Here is a 12,187-nt window from a genome sequence, read left to right as displayed (position 1 = left end):
GAAGATGTATTTTGTATTTTGTATTTAGATACATTTTTTGACCCAGTATTTGTATTTTGTATCAAAATACATTTTCAATGTATTTTGCCCATCAGAGATTGGCAGTATTTGAAATACATGTATTTGAAATACGTATTTGAAATACTTTTTCTGTATTTTGTAATTTGTATTTCGCTGGGATGGAAGATGTATTTTGTATTTTGTATTTAGATACATTTTTTGACCCAGTATTTGTATTTTGTATCAAAATACATTTTCAATGTATTTTGCACATCTCTGAACGATATGCTGTCTACGGTTTTCTGTTGTTCAGTCCAGTGGTTTTTGACCAGTGGTCCTTGAGGGGCTTCCAGGTGGTCCCCCAGCTAAATGATGGAGAGTTGGTAACAAAATAGGCCCTTATACTGTAGGTCTTTAACTCTTGTGAGTGTAAAATGAAAGCAATTTGCTTTCATTTTACACTCGCAAGAGTTGAAAAATTATTGTTAAACATCTGCATTACTTAAGTTAATTTACAAGAAGTCTACACAAATAGAGAATGTAGAAGAATTCTTATTTTTTGACCGTTTGCCTGTTACTGTATGTATCTCTTCTATGTGTACCAAGTCCAACATCAATATACAGCATGGAAATGTGGACATATTCTGTAGTTTTGGGTCTGCAAGACTAAATAAAAGTCATCAAATGGTGGTCCTCGTGCCTCAAACGCAGAATAAACTAGAAAAAGTGCCCTTCTGGGCACAGGTCTCCACCAGGATAGGAATGTAGGACATTGCAGCTTGCCTTCATCTGGTGGTTGGATAAAAGGGCAACAAAAGTAAATTATCCACAGATCCGTGCAGTTAAAGGTAAAAACACTTTTCAGCCAGTTATAGCGCCACCTTGAGGCTGAGTTGAAATTGTTCATGTGGCATTTCGTCCTCGGCCTAGTGGGAATGTGGGTGCACAATTTCACGGAAATCACGCTCATTTCATGTTCATGTTCATGATTTGCAGCATTTTGTTTGAAACTGAGCACTCCTGTGAACTTTGGAAGCCAATCTTAACGGTGGCCGAGATTAGCTGCTCACGGACACACACACGGACACACGGACGGACACACGGACAGAGTGCAAAACATACTCTCCCCCCATGCCTTCGGCCTGGTGGAGACAATAACGGACCTTTTCTCTATTCACTTGGTCATTAAGGTCCACAGAATGAGAGGCCTGCTCTGCCCAAAAACATCACACAAAAAGTACTGCATGACATCACAGGGTCCTGTCTAATTTTGGGACCTGTAGCTCCTCTGCCAAAAGGTTGAGGGTTCAGGTAAAGAGCTTCCTGAAGCCAAACCGTTTGAAAAGGAATGTCGGTCTGTGTTGATCATGGAGGACAAACGACTGGCCTAAACGTTGCAAGGCAACCCTTTTGGATTTGGAAAAAAAAAAAAAAAAAAAAGGTCTAGAGATGTTGTTGATCATGGTTGCCCATGGCAACCCTTTGGATGTGTGGGTTGGTTAGCCCCACAAATTAGGTTATGAATTAACCCATTCTGACCTGAGATCAGATTCATACGAGGTTTTCCGCCGGACACACACTGGTCTGATGAACCCATTCTGACCTGAGATCAGATTCTAAAAATGTCAGTCGCTCTTCGATTTTTCAAAAATAGCAGACCTACAAGCTCGTAGCGCGCCACTCGGTGGCGCGCTACGAGCTTGTAGGTCTGCTATTTTTAAATAGCTAAAGCATGACATGATGCCAACACCAAAATGGGTGCCCGTTCAGAATGGGTTAAATGAACGACAACTCGCCTTTTGAAGATTACAAGCTTGAGAAGCCCTACTATGAACCAAACTCAGGGACCCCACAGGTGGGGGCTCCCAGCCAAATACGCTCAAAGATATCTAGATCTACTTTTAGTAGATATTCAAAGTATATTTTAACCCATTTTGGTCGGGGGGGACCCCTTTTGGTGTTTTAACCCATTCTGACCTGAGATCAGATTCATACGAGGTTTCCGCTGGACACACACTGGTCTGATTAACCCATTCTGACCTGAGATCAGATTCTAGAAATGAGCTTGTAGATCTGCTATTTTTAAATAGCTAAAGCATAACATGATGCTGACACCAAAATGGGTGCCCGGTCAGAATGGGTTAAACATTGTTATAATTTAGCTATGGAAAAATAGCAGATCTACAAGCTCATATACAAGCACATTTTATCAACACAGATATTGTTTCGGGGGGGGGGGTACTGAGATGAGGATTCTGCGGCCAAATTCATGAAGAACGTGAAGTCACACTGAATATAACTCACAACTCTATCCATAAAAAAATGCAGTTTTAAAAATCGATCTACGTCAAGCAGTGAAATATATATAGCCTGGAGGAGATGCTCCTGGGCTCGGCTCTTTACCCGAGGAGGGACTCAGAATGATCTTTATTGTCACGTCAAAGGTTTACCAGCTGTAGAACAGTGGATGGAATTAGTTTTATAGTGCGACAAGCAGCGACGTAACTAGAGAGAATGTAGAATAAGTCACCCTTTGTCAAGTCCCGCCCGTGGTTGTGCCCCTCTTCGTACCCATTGGTTGCCGTTCCGTGGTTAGACAAAAATCCTCTCTCTCCATCCACTACCATTGAAATAACGTGTTTTTCAGTTGCTTCGTATTGATATTCTGTGCATTCAATTCTAATTTTAAACTTGGTGTCAGTAAAAATGAACATCACAGGTGCAGCATGGTGACTGGGCAAATCATGTTTGTTTTTTAGGTTTTTCCCTAAAATATGTTTTAGCAAATTCAAACATAAACAAGGCGGAAACCAGGGCGGAACAAGGCAGAAAGAGCCTGCTGGTTAGTCAGTCAGGGACCAATCAGAAGGCTGACAAAGGGTGAAATGTTATTTTGATCAACATTCGCCTGTTATCTCTCCCATATGGAATTCCAGCATGCAATTGTGGACAAAATCTCTTCCAACTGTAAGAAAACATTCTTTAGTTTTGGGTCTGAGAGGCTAAATGTCATCAAATGGTGGTCCGTTGGCTCAAATGCCGACTAAATAATGGGCCTTGATATGAAAAGGAATGATATTGAAAACCACTGCTGTACAAGATATGCTGTGGACGACGTGGAGTCGACTCAAAAAGTCTCCGTCGAGTGTCCCGGTCATCAAATGATTGGCATCGCTTAGGAATGACAACAGAAAATATCTCCATGAATTCAAGGCTCCATCGGGTGAGTAGTCGATAGAAAGAAACTGAACTATCCCTTAGAGTGCAGGAATAATGTATTACCGTGCAAAGTGTCGGTGCGTGTCGACCACATAGTCCACTGCAGCGCTCCCAGTACCATCCAGGGGAAGCACCAGGGCTGTCTTCGTGGTCGGACTAAAGTCCAGCATCTGGTATTCATTCGCTGAAGGCCTATTCATACTCCAGTTTTAGGTGATAAGATGACCACCTGTTAGTAAAAAAACAGAGTGATGTGTTTGGGTGAGCGGTGAGTCCCTTATTACCGCAGCTTCTGTGGCGTCATGTTGTAGTTTTCCCAATCACTGCGGTGGTGGTCACCGTATCACCTAAAACTGGACTATGAATAGACCATAAAGGCCTATTCATAGTCTGTATTTTCGGTGGTGAGGTGACCACCGCTCCGGTGGTGAGGTGACCACCGGAGCTGTTTTAACGTGGAGCGGTGGTGAGTAAAAACAGAGAGAATGGCTGAGTGGTGAGAGTGGTGCTTTGCTCTTCACCACGGCTCAGTGATGTCATGTTGTAGTTTGGTGGTCACCTCACCACCGAAAGTATTAAGGCCTATTCATAGTCTGGATTTTCAGTGGTGAGGTGACCACCGCTCCAGTGGTGAGCTGACCACCGGAGCTGAAATAACATTGAGCGGTGGTGAGTAAAAATAGAGAGAAGGGCTGGAGCGGTGGCGGTGGTTTGCTCTTCACCGCGGCTCGTGACGTCATGTTGTAGTTCAGTGGTCACCTCACCACCGAAAATCAAGACTATGTATGAGCCTTAAGACTATGAATAACGCTGTAGACGAGCCGTAACCCCTGGTACATACGTAGGGGACACCACCCTAGCTTCACCCGTTGAGGACAACTCCAGAGAAACTTGAGTCTAAATCGTGCGTTGACTGCACACGATCATACCCGTTTGCTCCAGTCATTACGTCATGTTTAACCATGATGTAGTCTATACTCTGTACACGTCATGTTTAACCATGATTTAGTCTATACTCTGTACACGTCATGTTTAACCATGATTTAGTCTATACTCTGAGTCTGTACACGTGCCGTTATTCATATTCACATATTTATTCCTCTCTCTCTCTGCTCGTCTCTCGCCCACGCAGCGAACAAGAAGAAGGAGAAGGAGCGACCTGAGATCTCCCTCCCCTCGGACTTTGAACACACCATCCATGTGGGCTTCGACGCTGTGACGGGAGAGTTCACCGTGAGTACACACACACACACACACACACACACACACACACACACACACACACACACACACACACAGCGCTGTGACGGGAGAGTTCACCGTGAGTAGACACACACACACACACACACACACACACACACACACACACACACACACACACACACACACACAGCGCTGTGACGGGATAGTTCACTGTGAGTAGACACACACACACACACACACACACACACACACACACACACACATACACAGCGCTGTGACGGGAGAGTTCACCGTGAGTAGACACACACACACACACACACACACACACACACACACACACACACACACACACACACACACACAGCGCTGTGACGGGATAGTTCACTGTGAGTAGACACACACACACACACACACACACACACACACACACACACACACACACAGCACTGTGACGGGATAGTTCACCGTGAGCAGACATTCACTCACTTCCGACGGCGGTATCGCACCGGAGACTTCTCCTGCGTTGCGACGTAGCCTGAACCAACCAGATAACCAATAACTGGCAGCGTGTAGTAGATCTCAACCAGGGGGGCAGTCAGACAGATATTTTGTGAAGCCTGAAACTCCTGAAAGTTCATATAATGGCCTGTTGTGGCGCTGTCATTGGACCCAGAAAAACCCATAGCCCCATAATAATAATAATAATAATACATTTTATTTATAACGCACTTTACATTTGAAACAAATCTCAAAGTGCTACAGGCAGAAAAAAAGGAAAATACAATAAAAAAATAAGAATAAAACGGTTAAAAACAGCACACAGGGCAGCTTAAAAGTCAGACTGGGCAAATGCCTTACTAAAGAGGAAGGTCTTTAGTCCCTTTTTAAAAGCGTCCACGGACTGTGGTGCTCTCAGGTGGTCGGGGAGGGCGTTCCACAGCCGAGGGGCAGCTGAGCAGAAGGCCCGGTGCCCCATGGTGCGGAGTTTGGTTCTAGTGCATTTGAGTGTGTTTGATGTACCGGAGCGGAGGGAGCGGGTGGAGGCTGGGGGTTCAAGGAGTTCCTTTAAGTAGGGGGGGGCGTTGCTGTGGATGCATTGATGGGTGAGGAGGCAGACCTTGTATTCAATCCTGAAGGAGACGGGAAGCCAGTGAAGGGAGTGGAGTATGGGTGTGATGTGGTCGTATTTTCGCACTCTCACCTGGATGTACTGGAGCCTCTGGATGCTCTTGCTAGGGATCCCGGTGAGAAGTGCGTTACAGTAGTCGAGCCTTGAGGAGACAAAGGCGTGGACGGGTTTTTCTGCATCAGGGAGGGTGAGTGTGGGGCGGAGTCTGGCTATGTTTCGGAGGTGGAAGAAGGAGGTTTTGCAGAGGTGTTTGATATGGGGGTCGAAGGTCAGGTGGGGGTCCATTTTTACACCCAGGTTGGTGACTACAGGTGAGAGTGGGAGGTCTTGGCTGGAGAATGTGATGCTGGTTATTGGGGAGGATTTGACCTGGTGTGGGGTGCCGATGAGGATGGCCTCAGTCTTGGAGCTGTTGAGTTGTAGAAAATTGTTGGTCATCCACGCCTTTATCTCCTCAAGGCAGGTTGTTAATGTGGATGATGGTGATGATGGTGACGGCAGGGGGGCAGAGGGGAGTGGGATAGTCCTGAGGTAGAGTTGGGTGTCATCAGTGTAGCAATGGTAGGATATGCCATGCTGGCTGATGACACGACCAAGGGGGAGCATGTAGAGGGTGAAAAGGGTGGGGCCAAGGACGGAACCTTGGGGCACGCCACAGGTGACAGAATGTGACCGTGAATAGACACCGCCTAGGGAGACACGCTCAGTTCTGTCAGTGAGGTATGAGGTGAACCAGTTGAGTGCAGTGTCGGTGAGTCCTATGGTGGAGTGGAGACGGTTGAGGAGGATGGTGTGGTCAACTGTATCGAAAGCTGCGGATAAGTCCAGGAGGATGAGGAGGGAGGGGGAACCATTGTCAGCTGCCATCAGGGGATCATTTGTGGGGTTTGCTATGTGGGGTAGTGGTCAAGGCAGGTGGAGTGGAGGAGTGAGATAGGGCGGAGCGGATGTTATACATAGAAGTCCATGTATTTGGGCCCAACTTCACCTAGACTGTATTACCTTAATAAACATGGTCATGAATACTTTCTGCTTCCAGTCACTAGTTTAAAGTCTCATTTCTAATGTCATAATATTATTTTTGGAAATTTATGGTCCTATTTATTAAAAAAAATGACCATAAAGTCGCGCATGTTCTGAGGGGCGTGGCTACCGTTACAGTCTATGATCGGGATTCCCCTCCCACTCGAGTCAAAATAAAAACCAACGGAGAAGAAGGGGGGAAGTCCCGCCTCGTGTCTGGGCCAGCCAATGGCCAGCTGGGCCCAAACGGAGCCAGCCAATGGCCAGCTGGGCCCAAACGGATCTAGAAAGATGGCGACTTACAGTGCAGGAATAACAGGCTTCATTTTACGTCCATGTTAGACGCGGGGAACGCTTTGTCCATATTTTTTACAGTGTATGATCTCAACCAATAAATGTCAGGACAGTCTCATTGGAAAGAAACGTGTATTCTAATGAGATTTCATCTGTTGTCTCGCTCACATCGCTGGCAGTGTGGATGAGGTGTTCTAACTGAAGTAGCACACTACAGTACCAGTGTACAAATGGACCTGAATGGACCTTGGGAGTCTCAATAGAGCGTCGCAGTCGCAGTCACCCCTTTCATGACGACGCCATGCAGGCCCAGGAAATGAATCCCAATGCATTTTTCCCATAGACCTTTATAAAAAGTATTTATTTAAAGACCTTTTAAGCGTCGTACAAATCATGACAATGACAATGACAATATTTTGGACCAAACAATTAATTACAAAGAAGAAAAACAAGAAAAGAAAAGTTGTAACCTGCCGTTTTCTTCTTCTTTCTTTCAAATTATTTGTTCGGCCCGAAAAAAAAATCGTGTTTGTTTTCTCACAACTCCAGTTGGCTTAAAAGGTCTTTAAATAAATACTTTTTGAAATGTCTGTGAGGAGAATGAACGGGGAATCATTTCCTGGGCCCTGGTAGGGGGCGGGACTGTGAGTGTCCTACCGGGAGAATCCATATCCAAGTATTAGAGCTGGAATGTGACAAAAACCCATAGACTGTAAAAAATATGGACAAAGCGTTCCCCGGGTCTAACATGGACGTAAAATGAAGCCTGTTATTCCTGCACTGGAAGTCGCCGTCTTTCTAGATCCGTTTGGGCCCAGCTGGCCATTGGCTGGCTCCGTTTGGGCCCAGCTGGCCATTGGCTGCCCAGACAACGAGGCGGGACTTCCCCCCTCCTTCTCCGTTGGTTTTTATTTTGACTCGAGTGGGTGGGGGATCCCGATCATAGACTGTAACGGTAGCCACGCCCCTCAGAACATACGCGACTTTATGGTCATTTATTTTATAAATGGGACCATAATTTTCCAAAAAGAATATTATGACATTAGAAATGAGACTTTAAACTAGTGACTGGAAGCAGAAAGTATTCAAATACATGGACTTCTATGGGGCTATGGGTTTTTTTGGGTCCAGTGACAGCGCCACAACAGGCCATTATATGAACTTTCAGGAGTTTCAGGCTTCACAAAATATCTGTCTGACTGCCCCCCCTGCAAAAACCACACAAATCTTGTTTTGGGTGAACTAGGTGTTTCAGTACCCACCATTGGCTGGGATATTGTGTGAGTTAAATAGGCTCTCTCTCGCTCTCTCTCTCTCTCTGTGTCTCTCTGTCTCTCTCTCACTGTTTGAGCGCCAGGACTCGTCACACACAACAGAAACAGCTGCCGAAAAACAACATAGTTATACTTGGACGTCCATATATGGTCCTATTAGTCCAGAGACGACGCGCTCAACCCACTCACAGGAAACTTGGAGTAATTGTAGCCGCAGTTACTGTAATGACATAACACCATTATGCTAATATTAGAAGGTAGCATTTCGCCCCCGGGCACAAACAACAATAATTAGTCTTCAAATTACCGCACAGAAGGTGTGAAATGAAACGAGAGTTAGTTAGTTAGTTTTAGATTTTTCACTCAAATCTGCGCTTCTGATTAACCCATTTAGACCTGGGAACGATTCTACAAAATGTCTTCTAAATCCTGACAGTTTTCTGAAAAACCCTATGTTTCTATGTCCGTGGTTCTCAAACATTTTCATGTGATGGACCCCCAAGATTATACGTATGTAATTGGCCGCCGATCGCCATGAACATATGCTGTTCCTATAGAGACATCCCAGAAGCAAAGATTTGAGTTAAAAGCGTGAATATATATATTCAAAGATTTGCACTACATTTTTCACGATTTTTCTAAAATGGCAGACTCACAAGCTCGTAGCGCGGCACTCGGTGCCTCGCTACGAGCTTGTAGTTCTTCTATTTTTCAACAGCTAAAGTATAACATTACGCCTAAAACACCAAAAGGGGTTTCCCGTTCCAAAATGGATTAGAGCGATTTGCATATTGTCCTTCCTGAGCGGAATGCAAAATTTCAGATTGAGATAAATGGCGTGGGGAGGGAGGGGCGAGCGGTACGTCTGGTCTCCAAAGCCCACTATGTCCATTCCAGAACCATTTGGCCCAGACAGTGAGATGATAACAGAACCAATTGGCCCAGACAGTGGGATGATAACTGAACCATTTGGCCCAGACAGTGGGATGATAACTGAACCATTTGGCCCAGACAGTGGGATGATAACTGAACCATTTGGCCCAGACAGTGGGATGATAACTGAACCATTTGGCCCAGACAGTGGGATGATAACAGAACCATTTGGCCCAGACAGTGGGGTGATATCGGGCCTGAGGACACTTTTATGTTCTGGCTCTGAACTGTAGTGTGATGATAACACTGTCTGTCTCAACTCAAAGTTCTGACTCGTATCCCCCCCATTCTGCAAGTCCACAAATGAGGCAATTATGACCCAAAATGATATCGAAAGTAATATGCACCGATAGCCAATACTGATACCGATATATGTTCATTTAGTTGTTGTTTTTATTTCACCCTTTTGTGCCAGAGAAACAAATACATCTTCAATACAAGAAATAAATGTTCTGAATCTACAGCTTGGTAGACTGCAGATAACCAACACACCAATAGAATCTACAGCTTGGTAGACTGCAGATAACCAACACACCAATATAATCTACAGCTTGGTATACTGCAGATAACCAACACACCAATATAATCTACAGCTTGGTAGACTGCAGATAACCAACACACCAATATAGCCAACGCAAAATATGCTTATCCACAACAATATAAATATCGGCTACTGCCATCGGTTGATGTCAGTATTATTTGCCGATACCAATATTGACCGATTACGGCAAATATCGTCCGATTCCGATATGTGGCCGATGCATCGGCCGATGCTTTTGCCGATGATTTTAAGTCAAATCGCCCAGCCCTATTAATGAATGGCTGGCTTTGAGAGCAAGAAATGCTAAGTTATATTCCGTTGCGTGCAGGTCAGAAAATAGATGATCGTCAAGCTCACAACTCGACGCAGAGCCATGCGTTGTGAGCTTATAGATCGGCTATTTTTTCTTTGGTGTAAATCAGTCATTAGACTGTTCTTCTATAGTCCACAGCAAACTCGGAGGTGAGCGTTCTTCCCACACGTGGGATTCGTCGAGAGAATTCAGAGCACACACACACACACAGAGAGAGCGTATGCTTCCAATTAAGCGCGTCGTCGAACCTGTGTCGATTAAAGTTTAAACAAATAACGCACCCCTCCTCCCACCACCACATCCCGTATAATGTAATATTGCGCATAATCTCATGTAAAGACACGCCAAAGAAATTCTACAATAATAAGTGTGTACAGTATATGGGGGGGGGGGGGTTGGGAGTGAGACATATGGTTGGTATCAAGCACAGATCCACTGGGCAGCCTGCAGGCCGTCCGTCCGTCCTCGCAGGCCAACAGCGCTGACTTAATAACAATCATCTCTAAGAATAACATAACCCAGTTCTTAACCCATTCTGAACGGGAACCCGTTTTGGTGTTAGCATTACGTTATGCTTAAGCTATTGAAAAATAGCAGATCTACAAGCTCATAGCGCGCCACCGAGTGGCGCGCTATGAGCTTGTAGGTCTGCTATTTTTGAAAAATCGAAGAACCACTGACATAGAAACATAGCTTTTTCAGAAAACAGACATTTTTAGAATCTGACCTCAGGTCAGAATGGGTTAATAATAGAGCGAGAGTGGGCACCCCGTCCCGACCCGTCAGGCGCTCTGTGATGCGTTCTATAGTGACACAGATAAAGGGAACCGCAGCGCCATGGAGGAAAACCCTGCCCCGCGGCCGCCCGAGGGCGAAGCAGGGCCCGAATGTAGGTCCCTCTTTAACAAAGCAGTCCTCGTTACAACTACTCTGATTACTCCTCGGCCGCGGTCAGGGCATTGTGATGATATTGGGCTTTCTACTCTCCTGTGGTGACACCCTGGTGATTCACCGCGCATTACTGCCCACGAACTCAGCCACTCTCTGCCTAAGGGCCCATTCATACTCCTATTTTAGGGCAGAATAAAAGTCGGTTCGGCTCTGTAGAGCCTACAATGTGACGTCATTTGTGGTTCGGGGGGTGGGGGTGGGGGGGGGGGGGGTACCGTCCTAAAGTCGGCTCTTCGGGGTACCGTCCTAAAGTCGGCTCTTCGGGGTACCGTCCTAAAGTCGGCTCTTCGGTGCTACTGAAAATTTCTGACGAGCCAAAATAATTTCGGCACTACAGCGCCGAAACAGCGGTAAAACAGGAGTATGAATCGGCCCTAAGGCTGATGACTCCTTAGAGTCTAAGTCATCAGACTTTTAGGCAGATATATGGTGCTTTTTTGGAATGTAACAAGCATTCTGAATCGGAATGCTTGTTACATTCCAAAATGTGAAGAGCGGGCACAGTGAATCAGCAGCTGTTAGAGTAGAGTCAGGCAGATAAATATTATGAGCTACTTTTCACTCGGGTCGTTTCCAACACAGCCGTGCGCCTATACTCTTAACGACGTGTGCTCTAAGTCCATTAACGGCACAGCTGTGTTGTTATCGGCTCCAGCATCAGTGAGGCTTCGCGAGGACAAGGCTACAAGAACAGAGACACACACACACACACACACACACAGAGAGACACAAATCCAGTTCTACCAGTTACTACAATGCAATGTCATAATTTGACCTCAAAGCACTTAAGCGCTACACACGGTATACACTGTATACACAACCATGCGTTGCAGCCTGGAATAATAGCTTTGTAATGGCAACAAGGCCACTTGGCCTCTGCTGTAGTCCATTCTTTGAGGTCACAACAAGACAAATACCGGGTGCAGCAAGACCATCAACTATAACAATGATTATTATGCCTTGAATTTAAGGGGCTAAACATGATTTCATTTAAAAATACACTATCAGAAAAATGGGGGGGGGGGGAAATGGTGAAATCAGCTGGCACACTGTGGGCAGTGCCAGTGTGGACAGGGCATCAATAAGGCCACTGTGCATGGTCTCATGTGTTTATATCCTTTTTCTTGATGAGCGTAAGGCCAAAACGTGGGGCAACGGCGGTTAGCGGTCCTCATGGCCATTATTAGACTCCTGCCCTGGTTGCAGCTCAACGCAGTATTAATAATAATAATAATAATAATAATAATAATCTTTATTTATAGAGCACCTTTCATGACACGAGTGCAGCGCAAAGTGCTTTACAAGAC

The 12,187-nt window shown here is 45.5% G+C and overlaps 1 protein-coding gene across 1 annotated transcript in view; it reads left to right on the top strand.

The window, feature by feature from the left end:
• Nucleotides 1-12,187, top strand: part of LOC310866841 (serine/threonine-protein kinase PAK 3) — a 117,826-nt gene that overhangs the window by 45,964 nt on the left and 59,675 nt on the right. The window contains exon 3 of the mRNA XM_083776596.1: nt 4,352-4,452. Coding sequence (XP_083632722.1) covers nt 4,352-4,452 — 101 coding nt within the window. The remainder of the gene's footprint in view (nt 1-4,351; nt 4,453-12,187) is intronic.

Source organism: Protomyctophum parallelum (assembly GCF_964188405.1).
Source record: "Protomyctophum parallelum genome assembly, chromosome: 1".
NCBI classification, from domain to species: Eukaryota; Metazoa; Chordata; class Actinopteri; order Myctophiformes; family Myctophidae; genus Protomyctophum; species Protomyctophum parallelum.
The sequence above is the reverse complement of the archived record's forward strand: the minus strand, read 5'-3'. Positions and strand labels throughout refer to the sequence as shown.